The sequence below is a fragment of the Perissodus microlepis genome, chromosome 3 (assembly GCF_051167445.1).
Source record: "Perissodus microlepis isolate ML-2025 ecotype Zambia chromosome 3, ASM5116744v1, whole genome shotgun sequence".
Lineage (NCBI taxonomy): Eukaryota > Metazoa > Chordata > Actinopteri > Cichliformes > Cichlidae > Perissodus > Perissodus microlepis.
This window is the reverse complement of record NC_140463.1, coordinates 4,747,066-4,762,279: the sequence shown is the minus strand read 5'-3', so window position 1 is coordinate 4,762,279 and position 15,214 is coordinate 4,747,066. Positions and strand designations below refer to the sequence as shown.

The window sequence follows — 15,214 nt, the reverse complement described above, 5'->3', positions numbered from 1 at the left end:
TCCAGAAGCTGAAAGAGTTCAAACAGCCAATCAAAAAAATGATATGGCAACATGTGACATTTGGTTGTTAGGAAGAGGGGGCAGTTTTAGGAGTGACGCCTGCGAGAGAAAGCGGGCAAGCGAAAGAAAGAGAGAGAGCGAGTTTTCATATGTAAGACATTAGTGACGTTTAGCGTGTTTGGAGGCTGTAGTGTCACGGATCCTGGGTCTCCTGACCCAGCGCTTTTAGTTCTTTGTGATTCTTGTATTTTGTACTCGTGTGATTTATTCTATGGTTTCTAGTTTTGATCCCTTGCCGTTCATGTCTCTGTGCCCCCTCTGTTCTGTGTAAGTCTGTGTCTTTGCATGTTTGAGTTTCTTGTTTTCTGTCACTCTGTATTGTGAATTATGTTCTCATGGTTGGTCTTTTGTTACTCCCTCGAGTCTAGTTTCTAGTCTTCAAAGCTTAGTATTTCTCTCTGTTTCTTAGTTGCTGTCTCCACCCTGTCAAGTTGGCGTCTCTGTGTCATACTTCCTGTTTTACTTTGAAGGTCCGTGTCTTATGTGAATGTGTCTTGCTTTGCTTCCTTGTCTTGTCAGTCCTGATTTCTCCCAGCTGTGCCCTCCTTCTGTGTCTCATTCCCCTCGTTATTTCCCAGTGTATTTAAGCCCTGTGTTTCTCTGTGTCAGTGTCGTGATCTCCCTCATGCTGTGTGTTTTGTTAGATTCTTCTCAGTTTAGGATTTGTAGAGTTTTGTGTTAAGCAATAAATGCTGCCATTTTGAGTTCAATCCCGTTTCTAGTGAGTTTGCGTTTGGGTCCAATTCCTGCCTCCCACACAGTCGAAACATGACATGTAGTTAGTGTGTTGTATAGTTATTGTTTTGTATTGTGTGTTCGTTATAGTGCTGAATGTCACAGTTGCTCCAAAAAAGCCACCACAGGCAGATTGCAGTCTAAACACTGTTTCTACCTGGAAAACTGGACTGATACACCTCCTGCTGTCAGACCTTATAATTGACTTTAAGCTCCACCATTTCTGACAGTTTTAGATCCTTTTGTTTATTATTTGAGGAAACAAGGTCAACGTATTAAAAAGCTTTTTTTTCTAATTCTGTTCTGAGTGTGGTCACAAACATTTGTATGATACTGTGAGAGCGTCGGCTGTATTGACTGTGGTTTATACACATACAGACACAGAGAGAAGAAGGAAGAAACCCAAGCAGGGATTTATAGATAAAAACCAACCAATAGGGAAATCTGCAGATATTCAGAGTTGGCCATTTAGCAGCAGTATACAGAGAACAGTGATATACACAATTTCCACAGTTAGTAAAAAAACATAAAGCACAATAATTGACAGTATCCAACCTGTTAAGGGGAAGGCCTCGATGGGGACTGGCGATGGCTCCCGGGCTGGGCAGAGCCCCATGTACTAATGAGAAGTGAAAAAGTGAAAGTTACATAGCAATAATTATAAGGAGTTTAATGTGCCTTATAATCGGCTGCGCCTTATATATGAAAACAGACCTGTTCATTGACAGTGCACCTTATAATCCGGTGCGCCTTATGGTCGGAAAAATATGGTATATAATGTTTCCACTGCCAGGTCTACATCAGTAATGAGGTGGATCCTATTAGAGTGGTATTCCCTTAAATCATGAAAGAAAGTTTGCTCACAGAAATTCTTAAAATCTGGAGATTTTGGGAGGTTCAATTGTCTGACTGCAGCGATCACACAGTGGGCACTCATATTATTTGCAAAAAACACCAATATGGGCGTGTTAGGTAAACAATATGATTTATTTTTATATACACGTCCCAGATCGATGTGATAAATTTAGAAGCAGAAGGGCATCTGGACCTTTATGTCTGTAAGACACGCCTGTAACTGATTTAAGAAATGGGTATCATCTGCATGACATCAGTGTAAATCAATAAATAATTTTTGTTTTTATAATTGCAGGGTCTATCTTACAATAAAAATATATATATATATTCACTCAGTGAAGCAGTGGGCAACCTGGGGAGCAGTGTGTGGAGATGGTACCTTGCTCAGGGGTACCTCAGGGTAGCCGTTCGGTAGATTTGAAACCCAGGCTTTCCGATCATGGGGCGATCACGTGATCATAGGGTCATAAAGAGGTTATGACCAGGTTATAAGGAGAACATTAGTAACCTTCACTACAGCTCATGTTGTGCTTTGTTGTCCTCTCAGTCCCCTGGGTGGGGGTGGATTCAGGGGTGGAGTCTGTCCAGCTGATCTGCAAAACCACAGATGGTCTGCTAAAAGATGCTAAAGTGGAGTGGAAGGACAAAAAAAACAGGAAGGTCCACGTGTATGAGAACGGCTCTGACCAGCCTGAAGAACAGGACGATAAATACAAGAACCGAACAAAGATGAAGAGAAACTTACTGGAACCTGGAGATCTCAGTCTGACCCTGAAACACCCCACAGATGGAGACAACTCCACCTACACCTGCACCGTCTACAGCAGGGAGGGAAACATCCTGTTGAAGAAGGACGTGGAGCTGAAAGTGAGAGGTCAGTGCTGTAGATATAGGTCCAAGGTCAGAGGTCAGACTCATGATGGTGGTTCAGTCTCAGTGGCTCCATCCAATAATGTTACAGTGTTAGCATGTCTGATGTTTGTGGCTGTATTGGTTTTTATTTGATTTCCAGCCAAATGTAAAAGCTTCATCAGATGAACTGTAGGAGCAAAGTTCATGTGTGAGACTTCATCTGAAAGGTAACATCTTCTAGTTTCTGAACTTGTGTTTGTTTAGCATGTGGCTAAACACAGGCTAAGCTAAGTCAGCTCAAATATCAGCAAAAACCTTCTTTGGTCCTCATCTATAATCAGTCATATCTGAGTCACAATAACTAGAAGATGATTTCTAGCAGAAGTGTGAAAATCTCCACATCCTTTCTCCATGTTATCATCCAAAGCTGTGTGAAGTTTCAGAGCTCTGCAGCTAACAGAGACTTTCAGTTTGCTGCTCTCTTCCTCTGACAGCTCCATTCTTAGGGAGCGTTAGTTCTCTGTTTCACTTTATTCCACTTATTCAGTCTGATGTTCTCTGATCTGTTTCTCTTGTTTAGTGTCTTAAATGCTGCCAGTGCCTCTCTTTGCTTTAACCAACCTTTCTCTTTATTTCTGAGCTTTTTAAGGACTTTAACTGATGCATCAACCTTTGAAAATGGAAAGAAATCAGTCAGATTCATGGCTGCATCAAAGTGTCACATGTAGTTCTCCCACATCAGCTGGATTATATCTTTAGCAGCAAACAGCAGCTGATACACAAATCTTTGTCTGTGTTAATAAAGTTGGATCAGTTCAAATAGTTTGTTGCTCTGCACTTGAAAGCAGCAGTTTTTCTAATGCACCACCTTCATGTTTCCTTCATATTTGAATCCCCCTGTAGATACTGACAGGTAACCATGTCACACAGAGCTCAAGCCTTTGAATCCAGCTGTGATTGTTGATTTTCTATTGAATGGACTTTTTCAAATCCAGCTGTAGGCCTGTGTTTGTGAGCTCATTAACAGCTGTTTATTTAGAGAGACGTGGTCCTCACAGGACAGCCACTACAAACATATGATTTTATAGAATATGATGCATTACTGCAGATTCAACACAATAGAAAGGATTTGAAATGAGCTCAGCCTTAAACATGTGCAGCAGTAATATTGATCCATAGACACTGATGGGAACATTTTTCTGCACAATAAGTACTTTGACTTTTCATACTTTATGTACAATTTGCCAGTACTGCAGTTTTGTGTGTAGTGAGGTGTTTTCATGGTGTTTTCTTGGTGCTTTTACTAAAGGAACGCTTCTATCAAATTCTTCCAAATGTTGTCAAACTGAGCTGTGTGATGAAGTGAGTGTGACAGAAACACTCAGACTGTGTTTCTCTGCTTCATCAAGTCAAATCTGGTCCTCAGAGACTGAATAAAGTCCTGTCCCACTAACAGCAGCTCCAACAGTCTGTTCACTGCTTTCTTCCTGTCAGTCTTCATCTTTCTGCTGCGTCTCCTCTTCACAATGACCACTTTTTTTTTTTCAACTTTTATTTAACTTTTTTCCCCAACAAATACAAGACTGGTTCACATCCAAAATAATAACACTGCACAGCACTAGAGTATTACAACATTATGTCCATAATTGTTGTCCATTAGAATCCAGTTTACAGGTTACTCCCAGTGCTTCCTTCCATTTGTCCACAAAAATTCGGGAGCTCCCATCAATATAATGTCCCAACCTGATCAGAGTCATAACATAAATGATGAGCGACTTCCATAGAGAAATGGAGAGAGGCTCAGCCCCCACCAATCTCAGCATAATGCTTTTCCTGGCCAACATTAACAGTGACTGAATTACATGCTCATGTTGTACCACTGAGACAGGAATATATCCCAATAAACACATTAATGGGTTTTCTGTCACCTGATGACCAATGGCTGTACTAATATTGACGCAGACCTCTTTCCAAAATGACTGAATAATAGCACTTTCCCACAAGCAATCTAGTGCCCACTCTGGCCTTACACTTGAGACAATTTGGAGATGTTCCCATATTATACTTACTATAAATATACGGAGAAATATACACATTGTGCAAAATGTTGTACTGCAGTTCTTTTAATCGGTTACAAACAGAGATTTTAGATGGAAGGAGCAGGATTTTGTCCCATGCCTGTATATCTATTTCACATTTAAGCAACGTCCCCCAAGATTTTCTCGACCATGCCAATTTGTCCACAATTAGGGCATAAATCTCTGAATAAAACTTTGATACAAAATGTTTATGCTCCCTATTATCTAGAAAGAATTTCTCCAACCGAAAAGAGGCTGTTGAGATTTGTAATGATTTAGCATTTTTTAACACATAATTTCTCAATTGCAAATACTTATAAAACTCAGTCTTTGACATAGAATAGTGGGACTTCAGGGATTCAAATGATTTAAACTCACCATGTTTAAAGAGGTCATAAAATCTCTTTACACCTACTTTATGCCATCCCACAAAGCTCGACCCTATGTTTTGCAGCAGAAGGTCTGGATTATTTATAAGCGTTGACAAAATATTAAACGGAAGACTACTGTTAAAAGGTTTTCTCAGTTTTCCCCACATTCACATAGCATTATATATCAGTGGGTTATGCTTTATTACCTGAGGTAAGTCATTTAGATGTTTCCCTAGAAAGTTAACAGGTGAGGATGGTTTACGTAATACTTCCTCAATATTTAGCCTTGGCAGATCAGAACGTTCATGTATCCAGGAAGAAAGAATCCTCGCTTGTATTGAGAGAACATAATTTTCTATGTTTGGCACTCCCCACCCGCCCAGATCTTTCGGTAACTGTAGTGTCTCCAATTTAATTTTGGGTTTTCTTCCTGCCCAAATGAAATCCACCATAGCCTTGTTAATTGCTTTAATATCTTCTGATTTCAAAATTGCAAACAACATGCCTGTGGGATATAATATTTTCGGTAAGATTACCATCTTAATGAGATTTATTCTTCCCAAATATAATATCGGAGGTGACTTCCATCTTCTCAGCATCTCTCGAAGATCTTGAACCATTCCATTAATATTTTCTCTATATAAGTGACCAACATTTGGTGTAACTTTAACTCCCAAATATACAAAACCTGATGGTGCCCAGTGAACCTTTAACATATAAAGGTTCAATGTCCCCTCCACTACACAGAGTCATTATAACAGATTTATCAACATTTACCTTGTATCCAGATATAAGACCAAAGTCCTTGATACACCTAGTAAGAACAGGTAGAGAGTTAGCAGGGTCAGTCAGTGTCAGAAGAATATCGTCTGCATAGAACAGAATTTTATGTTGTCTATCCCCAATTTTAACTCCAGGAACACTTGGATTTTGTCTAATGGCCAAAGGCTCAATGGCCAAAGCAAATAATAGTGGTGACAATGGGCTACCTTGTGCTGTACCTCTGCTCAATGTAATTGGGGAGGATAACAAGCCGTTAGTTAACACAGATGCTATTGGTGATTTGTATATAAATTTGATCCACCCCAGAAACTTTTTCCCAAACCTAAATCTTCCTCCCCTTAATAAAGCCTGTCTGGTCAGCATGCACAATAGAGCACATTACTTTTTCTAGCCTAAGAGCCAGTGTAACCCGTTCAAGTGTTACGCCTGTTGTTCTTGCGTTGTGTTCTGGCGTGAAAGTAAGAGGCAGGAGACAGTACTGGGTCTTTGGCTGTTTACTGCAACACAGAAATATGTGTCTGATCTGTGTGTGTCACGCGCCTGCCAGTACACCTCTCCTCTGGCCATGCTGAAAGGAGCTGTGCCTGCAGCTTCATTAACACTACAATAATATAATAAATCAAATACAACAAATTGTTTTAAAACATTAACTTAAGCTCTCAAAAACAAAAAGCACAAAATAAATAATATGTCACTGAAAAAACATCAAAAACAAGTTATAAGAACAATAAACATAATAATTCAAAAACAAATAAACAGTCAGATAAATACAATTCAATAACCAGGACCCAATATTCTGGTACTTATAGTTCAAACATTATACTTCAGTACAATCATATTAATAACCGCCATCTAACAGGCAAAACAACACTGTACTTATAAAAACAATGAATGAAAGACTGCATCTCCAAAACATGAGAACATCTCCATACCTGCAACACAGAAATAAGTGTCTGATCTGTGTGTGTCACGCGCCTGCCAGTACACCTCTCCTGACGAAGGAAAAAAAGAGTGCATGCTGTTAAAAAAAGACTGCCGCGAGTACGCTCTCAAGCCGCTAGCGATCAGGCTAACTTAGCATGCTAGCATTTCAGCTGCGTTCTCGGCTAAAACTCATTATAAGCGTATATTAGCGAACTCCGCCCTCCACGAAACTTATCCCGAATGAGTCTCTTAATGACAAACAAAAACGCGGCGGTTCGGCTGTATTCACATTGCAGCTTGGGGTCTGAACAAACTTTAATTCGCAGAGAGCAACGTGGCAGTGACTTACCTCCGGCCATGCTGAAAGGAGCTGTGACCGGGGCACACATGCACGCGCCTACGTCACCACGCAGCGCACACACACACGAACGCACACAGACTCAGATCACACAGGTAGGAGACCGAGATGCAAAAATGACATATTTAATCCAAAAAAAAAATGTGTTTTGGGTGAAATTCACAAGTATTTAACACATATTTAACAGTATCTGTGAAAGTATCTTATTATCAACACCAAGAAGGCTAATAGGCCTGTAAGATGAGCATGACTCCGGATTTTTATCTTAGCTATCAATGTTATATTAGCCTGGTACATAGATTCTGGGAGTTTCGATTCTTCAAATGCTTTATCAAAAACCCTTAATAATAAACTATTTAACTTCACTTTCATTACATTAAAAAATTCTACTGGGAAGCCATCTGCCCCAGGACATTTCCCTGACTGGAGTGCAGATATAGCTTTATCCACCTCCATCAATGTTATGGGTGACTCCAGCAGGCTAACCTGATCTTCAGAGAGCTGAGGGAATACTAAGTCGTTTAGGAAAAAGCCTGAGTTAAGCCTTGTTAGGTCCATCTCAGACTGATATAAATTTGTATAGAGTTCTCTAAAGCACTCATTAATCTGACGGTTTGCTACTTGCCTTTCACCATGCACATCCACAATAGCTGTGATAAAAGAACTTGATGGAGTATTCCTTGCAAGACGAGCCAAAAAGCGTTTAGGCTTATTAGCTGATTCAAAAAGCCGCCGTCTGGCACAAACATCTCTTTCAGCCTTTCACATTATCAAATTACACAAGGATGTCCTGGCAATATTAAGCTCACTTAATGTTTCAGCTGATTTTGTTATATATTATTGTTTCTCCAGCTTTTTTTATATTATTCTCGATCTCTAACTGCCTTCTTAATCGTTGTTTTCTTTTATGACTTGTGTATGAAATAATCATCCCTCTCATGTAAGCCTTATAACTATCCCATAAAGTTCTCGTGTCTATCTCCTCTTTATCATTTATTTCTAAAAATAATGTTGTTTGCTCTGTTATGAAGTGTATAAATTTCTCATCCAAAAGAGACAGTGTACTCATCTTCCAAGACCTGGAGCGCTCAATATGTCTCATGGGTTGAACGGTTAGGACCACAGGAGCCTGGTCAGAGAGACCTATATGACCAATATTTACTTGCTGAACTAACTGACTGATACACTTGGACATAAAAATATAATCTATACGAGATGCTGACAAGTGAGGGTTAGAATGGAAAGTGTACTCTTTAGATAATGGATTATAGTGTTGCCAGACGTCTATAAGGTCAAGCTCATTTATAATTTGCCAAAGGGCTTTGGAATTTTTTGTCAAAGTAGATTGTGGGGGAAATTTATCCATTCTGGGGAATAAAACATGCAACATCCCTTTAATCAATATATATCTTCCTTCATTGTCCTTGTGAGTGGCTGTAACATTGAAGGGAAGATTTTTCTGTATAAGGGTAATAATCCCCCTTTTATTTGTGGAGTAGGATGAGAAAAAAATTTGACCAACCCTTTCTCTACTGTATTTTCTAAGTTCATCATCTGTCAGATGGGTTTCTTGCAAAAACGCAATGTGAATCAAATCTTTCTTTAGAGAATATAAAATGGACTTTTTTTTCACCACATTGTTGGACCCTTTAACATTCCAAGTACTTATCTTAACTGACATATAGAAAAAGTAATATATATATATTGTGCTGTTTACATATTTAACCAAATCTACATTTGACCAGTCTGAGCCTATTAACCAAAATAATTGAGCATAAAACAAGAACACTGGTTCCCAGCAAAACCTGAACACAAAGCCTGGAAACCTCAACCCTCCCCAACACAAATAACACAAAGTAAAATAAAATAAATTACACATCTAGATGTACCCTGCTCTAAAGTACAGCTGTAGGAGGATACAAACGCGTACCATCCCGCACTGGAGTGTATGTCAAAAATCAAAGTATACTCTATACCTTAGCTCGTTAACAGTACTGTAATGCTGTAAGCCTCGAGATTGTAACTTACGTTACAATGACACTGTCATGCACCAACAGTTTATTTAGGTCTTGGCAATTTGTTCACATAGTCCTTGACATCCTGGATGGTCGCAAGGGAGATGCTACTGCCATCGGGGTTAAATATTTTAATGATGGGTGGATAAAGGAAGGAATATTTGATCCCCGCCTCTCGGAGAGCTTTACGCGCATTCGCAGACTCCTTTCTCTTTCGTGCCACCTCGGCGGAGAAATCCTGATAGAAGGACACTTTTCCTGCCTCTGTGTTTACGGTACCTTTAGCCCTGGCAGCCTGGAGAATCTTCTGTGTGTCGGTGTAGTAATGAAGCCGGACCAGTACTGCACGCGGTCCCTCTGTGCCGGTAAGCCTCATAGGTGGTCCAGTGCGATGGGCTCTATCGACTGTAATGGCACCCTGCTGAAGGCCCAGGACTTCTGGTATCCACTTTTTAAAAAAGTCCACTGGTGCTCTACCCTCCGTGCCTTCTTTTAGCCCGACAATCCTCACGTTCTGCCACCAGCTCTGATTCTCAAAGCTTTCCAGACGCTCCATGGCCTTCTTAAGCTGGGTCTCGAGAGCGGCAATACGTGGCTCATTTGTAGCCGTGACATCTTCCAAGTCCGAGACCCGCTGCTCCACTGTTCCCATTCTTTCTATCAGATTGTCAAATTTCTCAGTGAGCTCGTTTATTGGCTTTATGACTTCGGATATCTTGCTATCCAATACTTTTGATATGTTAGAAGTCACCTTGTCCACAATCACGTCATCCCGCAATGTACTTAGTGCGTCCTCAGCGCTTCACATGGTCTCATTTTCAGGGCAATTGCTAGCTAACATGTCACTGCTAGCTTTTGCTTTGACTCCTCGTTTGCCCATTTCTCTCTTTTTGTTTTATCCAGAGTGTGCAAAAAATTCGTCTAAAGACATTATATAAATATTCTAGGCAAATTGTTGGCAAAATGAGCTAAAATACCAATATTTTATAGCTGTCCAGTGCAGAGCTCATAAACTCACGTCTGCTGAGCTCGACGCATCACGTGACCCCCCCCCACACTGACCACTTTCTATCTAACAGTGAGCTCCCAGTGAAGCAGCAGCATTCAGCCTGTTAGAGTCAACACAAATGTCTCCATCCAATCTCATGTTGTGCTTTGTTGTCCTCTCAGTCCCCCAGGTGGAGGTGGATTCAGGGGTGGAGTCTGTCCAGCTGATCTGCAAAACCACAGATGGTCTGCTAAAAGATGCTAAAGTGGAGTGGAAGGACATCATTAACAGGAAGGTTCACGTGTATAAGAACAGCTCTGACCAGTCTGAAGAACAGGACCAGGTTTACAAAGGCAGAACGAAGATGAATGAAGACCTGCTGAAAACTGGAGACCTCAGTCTGACCCTGAAATACCCCACAGATGGAGACAACGCCACCTACGCCTGCACCGTCTACAGCAGGGAGGGAAACATCCTGCTGAAGAAACAAGTGGAGCTGAAAGTCAGAGGTCAGTGCTGTAGATGCAGGTCAAAGGTCAGAGGTCATGTAGGTGTTTATTCTCTAAAAGCTTTTAGTTTGAATCTATTTTCAGTTCATTCAAATAATATCAATTCTTTGATGCTTTGATCTAAAAGCCAAAAATGTCAGGCGGAGCAACTGTGTGTTTAAATGAACAGACTAAGAAGACCATTAAAAATGATCCTAACTTCAAAATAAAAGCCTCTGGCATGATTTGAGTTTGGATCAAATCAATAGTTTTGTTAGTTTAGTCCAAATCAATGTAAATGTATAAATATCAATAGTTTTAAAGCTGCTGAGATCATTCAAACACTTTGATCCAGTCATTTGCATGTTGTCACATGTCAGGGTGGAGCAGCCATAAATATGAGGCTTTTATTGTGAAAATGCTGAGTGTGATGATCCAGAGGAGCCCATGGGGTCTTTGTGGCTGGATGCAAAGGTTTGTAGCTCTCCTTGTAAAGAGAAACAGCTTGAAGCTACAGAGGAGCGTCTGCAGAAGAAGACAGGGGAAAGAGGAAGAAGCTGAGGCCGCTGGAGAAAAGACAGGAAAAGGAAATCAGCTTTATTTGTTGGAGGCCGTTTGTTCATCACACTGAAATATTCCCACTTTAGAGACAGGAAACAAAGTGAAGTGTGGATTGATGTTTGTCTCCATGATTTGGGCCCTGGAATCATTTCTTCATCTCCCACTTTAAGACATATTAATGTCAGCCTCACACGTCCCACAGTGGACATATTTCTATTTCTAGATGATATTTGGAGGATTGTCATGTGTTTCTCTGCTGTCACAGCTCTTTGTGATATTTGAGCGCAGCTGTAATGTTTGTGTGGTTAAAGCCACCAGACTCCACTGACAAAAACTCTCATTTTAGCCGGAGAACACGGGGCTGCTGTGGGACTTTGTGTTTGCAAAGATTTCTATTGGAGGCATTTTGCCTTTATTATATAGGTGCAGAGAGTAGACAGGAAAGTGGGGAGAGAGTGAGGGACACACAGGCAGCTGTAGTAAGCCCCGCCTTCAGCCCACCTGCTCAGCCAGGTGAGCTATAGCGCTGCTTTAACATGTTGGTGTGATTGAGAGTGAATGAAAGTGAGTGATGGAGGCAGCAGGAAACTAACAGGCTGTTTGTTCTGAGAGGTCACATGACTGTTTTTCTCAGCAGAGTCTGATGGATTTGATGAGACCATGAGAGCGGCTTCAGTTCCTCATCAGAAAGAGTCTGACAGAAGCTCCTCCCTCTATACCCCAGTAGACTTCTATTAGACTGCTCCAGATTCCTGAGAGTTCACACAGAAAACTTTACAAACAGCCAAAGAAAAACTGTTGAAAAGGCTTCAAGATCACAAAGAGCTCTTTCACAGCACATATGAGCCATTAAGAAGTGCACATTTGTGTTTCCATAGTCCATCATCCAATAATATCAAAGGACAAACTGTGAGGTAAAAAGCCTTCAGTTCTTTTTGAATGAAGCAAAAAGACTTTGGTCCTGAGAGATGGTTCAAAACACAACTCAGACCTACCAAAGTATTATTTGTGCCAAACACATGAAGCCTTCAACTTTGTATTTGTCCAGTCAGTGTGGCAATAGAAGTCACTGTGAGGATTTTCAATGTGCTGTCAAAGAGCATCCAAACAATCAGGTGAGAATGAAGAGAATTAGTGTGGATGGACAGAAAATCCATATCAGTGTGATTTAGGAGCAGTTCATATATAATGAGTGAAATGAAAGAAGAGCACAGACAGTAAGAACATGAGTGAGCAGACATTTTGGAGCTGCTGATCCACACAGGGCTGGATGGAAGGAGTGGGAGTCCATGATGGCTCAAAGTCTCTGATGCTAACTGTTCCTGAGCCTCTCCCCCTGCCTCCTCTTTGGATCTTCTCCTCCTCTTCTTCCTTATCTGCCTCCTCCACCACTGCTCTCTCCTCCCTCATCTCCTCCTCAGCTGAACTGAAGTCAGGGCTGTAACATGAGGAAACGTGCAGAAATGACTGAGTCAGCATGTTGTTGAAGTGAGTTGAGTGATGGTGAGCAGATTAGATGTGCGAGCCTCCCTGTAGAGAAAAGCAAATCTTCTCCAGAGTTTCCCACCTCATGTTTTCCTGTGTCACAGCTGATTGTCACATCCTGGCTGTCACTAAATGAGTGGTCCAAAGGTGGAAGGAGGAGCACAGTTAGATTGTTCACCTCCTAACCTGTGAAATCAATCAGCTGAATGAAAAACACTGTGATCCTATGAGCTGCTATCAGGGCTGCTCCATTCTCAGGATTCTCATCTGGATGATTGAAGCAGATTATTGATGAAGTCAGCAAACAGCTTTCAAAATGGCTCTTTTTCCAGGGGAACTCCCTGAAATGTAAATCTCATTGAAATGAAGAAGAAGTCCAAAGGCGTGGTTAGGCCCAGACTTGTGGCTGTTTTCAATGTAAAGCCCATGTTGCAGGCAGCTGCTGCTCCTTACTGGCCCACAGTCTCCACTGATGGATGTGTCAGCTCACTTGTACTGTAGCCACGGGGAGAGCGATGGAGAGGTGAAGCTGACAACCAGAGGTGTAGTGCTATTTGTTGAAGTAGCCCAGCGCACCGTGTGCCATGGAAGCACAAGTTTCCAGAGATGATTGGACTCTGAGCAGAAATGATCCATGTTGGACTGAATTTAAGAACAGATCATAAAGTCCTCTGTGTGCCCAGCCCGTCTGTCTGAGCATCTTCATCAGCTGCTACATATTGCTTCCACCTCTCTCCTCCCTGGATGTGTCTTCTCTCTGTTGCTTTAACTCTTCCTGTCGGATAGTTGCCCACTCTCTCTCTGACTGTGATGACATCTCTCTCCCTGACTTCTTCTCTCACAAAATAACACGTAGCACATTTTAAATTCTGCTACTTCAGAGTAAACGTCACAGTTGGAGATATTCAGGCTGACTTTTCCACAAGTTCAGTGTTTCACAATAAAAACCTTTTTAAAGCCCTGATTCTACTCTGCTGTGGACATGGACAGCTGGAGACTACACGGCTGAGGAATCCTTCCTGTTAGACTTCTTTGAAATCTGCTCGTGGGGATTTTAATGGTCACAGTGAGCAGAACAGTCAGTGAAGAATGGATGAAGTTAAAGAAGCTGTGTAGGATTAGATATTAGAGCAGGGACAGAGTCAGGCTGCTCTCAGATTGACTGTCAGGTGTTTGTTGATGGCAGGAAGTCGCAGACACTCCTGCAGGAAGTGACCTCACTCCTGTTAGGATGAGACAGACCTGAGTGTGGAGGAGTGATACAGGGTGGTGATGAGGTGGTGTTTCAGTGCTGCTGACTGGAGGACATTCAGATTTGTTAGTGAGCAGGAAATGTACAAACTGATGAATGTCGATAATTGAAGTTGTTCTGTTTGTAACGCTGTTTTAGAAGCATCAAAGCAGAAGAAGAAAAACAGAGGGAAGGTCACAAACAAAGAGTGTGATAAAGATCTGTGGTGGTCTGTAGCTCGGCTGTAGGGGAGGGTGGAGCAGTGACAGTGGAGGCTGCTAAAGTCACAGCAGTGAAAGACAGATATAGTTCAGATAATATTAGTGAAGAAAACACAGTTCTAGAAAATCAGGAGTTATTACAGCGAGTAGACTCACATGATTATTAAATATACTGTTTACAAAGACAGAAAGAAATCAGACACACAGGAAATCCAAACTATTAGCACCAGGAAAAGATCAGGTTTGTTATATCAGGATAAATCCTCACTAAAGACATTTTATTACAATCATTTCACAGAGTTTGGGAGGATGGGAAACGTCCACAGAGCTGGAAGGAAGCAGTGATTGTAGCATCATGAAAACCAGGAATTTACAGACCGATGGATTTAACATCCAACATCTGTAACATAATGGAGACGATGATTAACGACAGATTAACAAACTATATGGAAAATAAAAGATATCAGAGTGTAAATAACAGAGTGGGTTTAAGAGAGGGAGATGCACGATGGATCCAGCTTCATGTTTAGAACACGAAATAATGAAAATTTGGAGATGAAATGAAACTCAGATCTTATGTACAACAGTTGGGAAGGACAGAACAATTGAAGTTTGTCAGTGTGTGTGGTTTGAAAGGATGTCAGAAGAAAGAAAAAACACCTGAAGTTAAAATCTCTCAGTCAGACAGTGTTGGTACCAACAGTACAGCCATGGATCTTCCAGAGCTTTGACTTTAAACTCACATACTATACAAATACTAATCATGCAGTTATATTCAAATCTGTACAGATGCATCAAAGAACACAGCCAATCAAAACACAGCATTCATTATTCTAGAGTTTCATGTTAAAGTAGGAAAAGGATCAATGGTGGTATCAGTGTACACAGGAGAGATGACTGAAGACATGAGACCATTAAAATGAGTGATGTGTGCTTCACACGTATAAATATCCAGGTATCTTGATCGATGACTCACTCACCTTCAAACTACATGTAAAGAAACTCGTGAAGAAGCCAAAGTTAAAACTGAGTTTTTATCTTCAAAATAAGTTGTTTTTTCTGTTAATACAAAAGCAACAAGCTTTAATACAAAGCTTGTTACTGCAACAATTTTGCCTGTGCTGGATTATGGAGATATTTTATATATGAATGCTTCTGCTCAACGTCTTCAAATGGCTGATACTGTGTATCATGGCTCTCTCTGAGGTT

At 41.0% G+C, this 15,214-nt stretch overlaps 1 protein-coding gene across 1 annotated transcript in view; it reads left to right on the top strand.

Moving 5' to 3' along the window:
• Window positions 1-15,214, top strand: part of LOC146389524 (uncharacterized) — a 54,445-nt gene that overhangs the window by 27,013 nt on the left and 12,218 nt on the right. Inside the window, exons 5-6 of the mRNA XM_084910685.1 lie at window positions 2,198-2,524; window positions 10,202-10,528. Of these exons, the coding sequence (XP_084766811.1) occupies window positions 2,198-2,524; window positions 10,202-10,528 (654 nt within the window). The remainder of the gene's footprint in view (window positions 1-2,197; window positions 2,525-10,201; window positions 10,529-15,214) is intronic.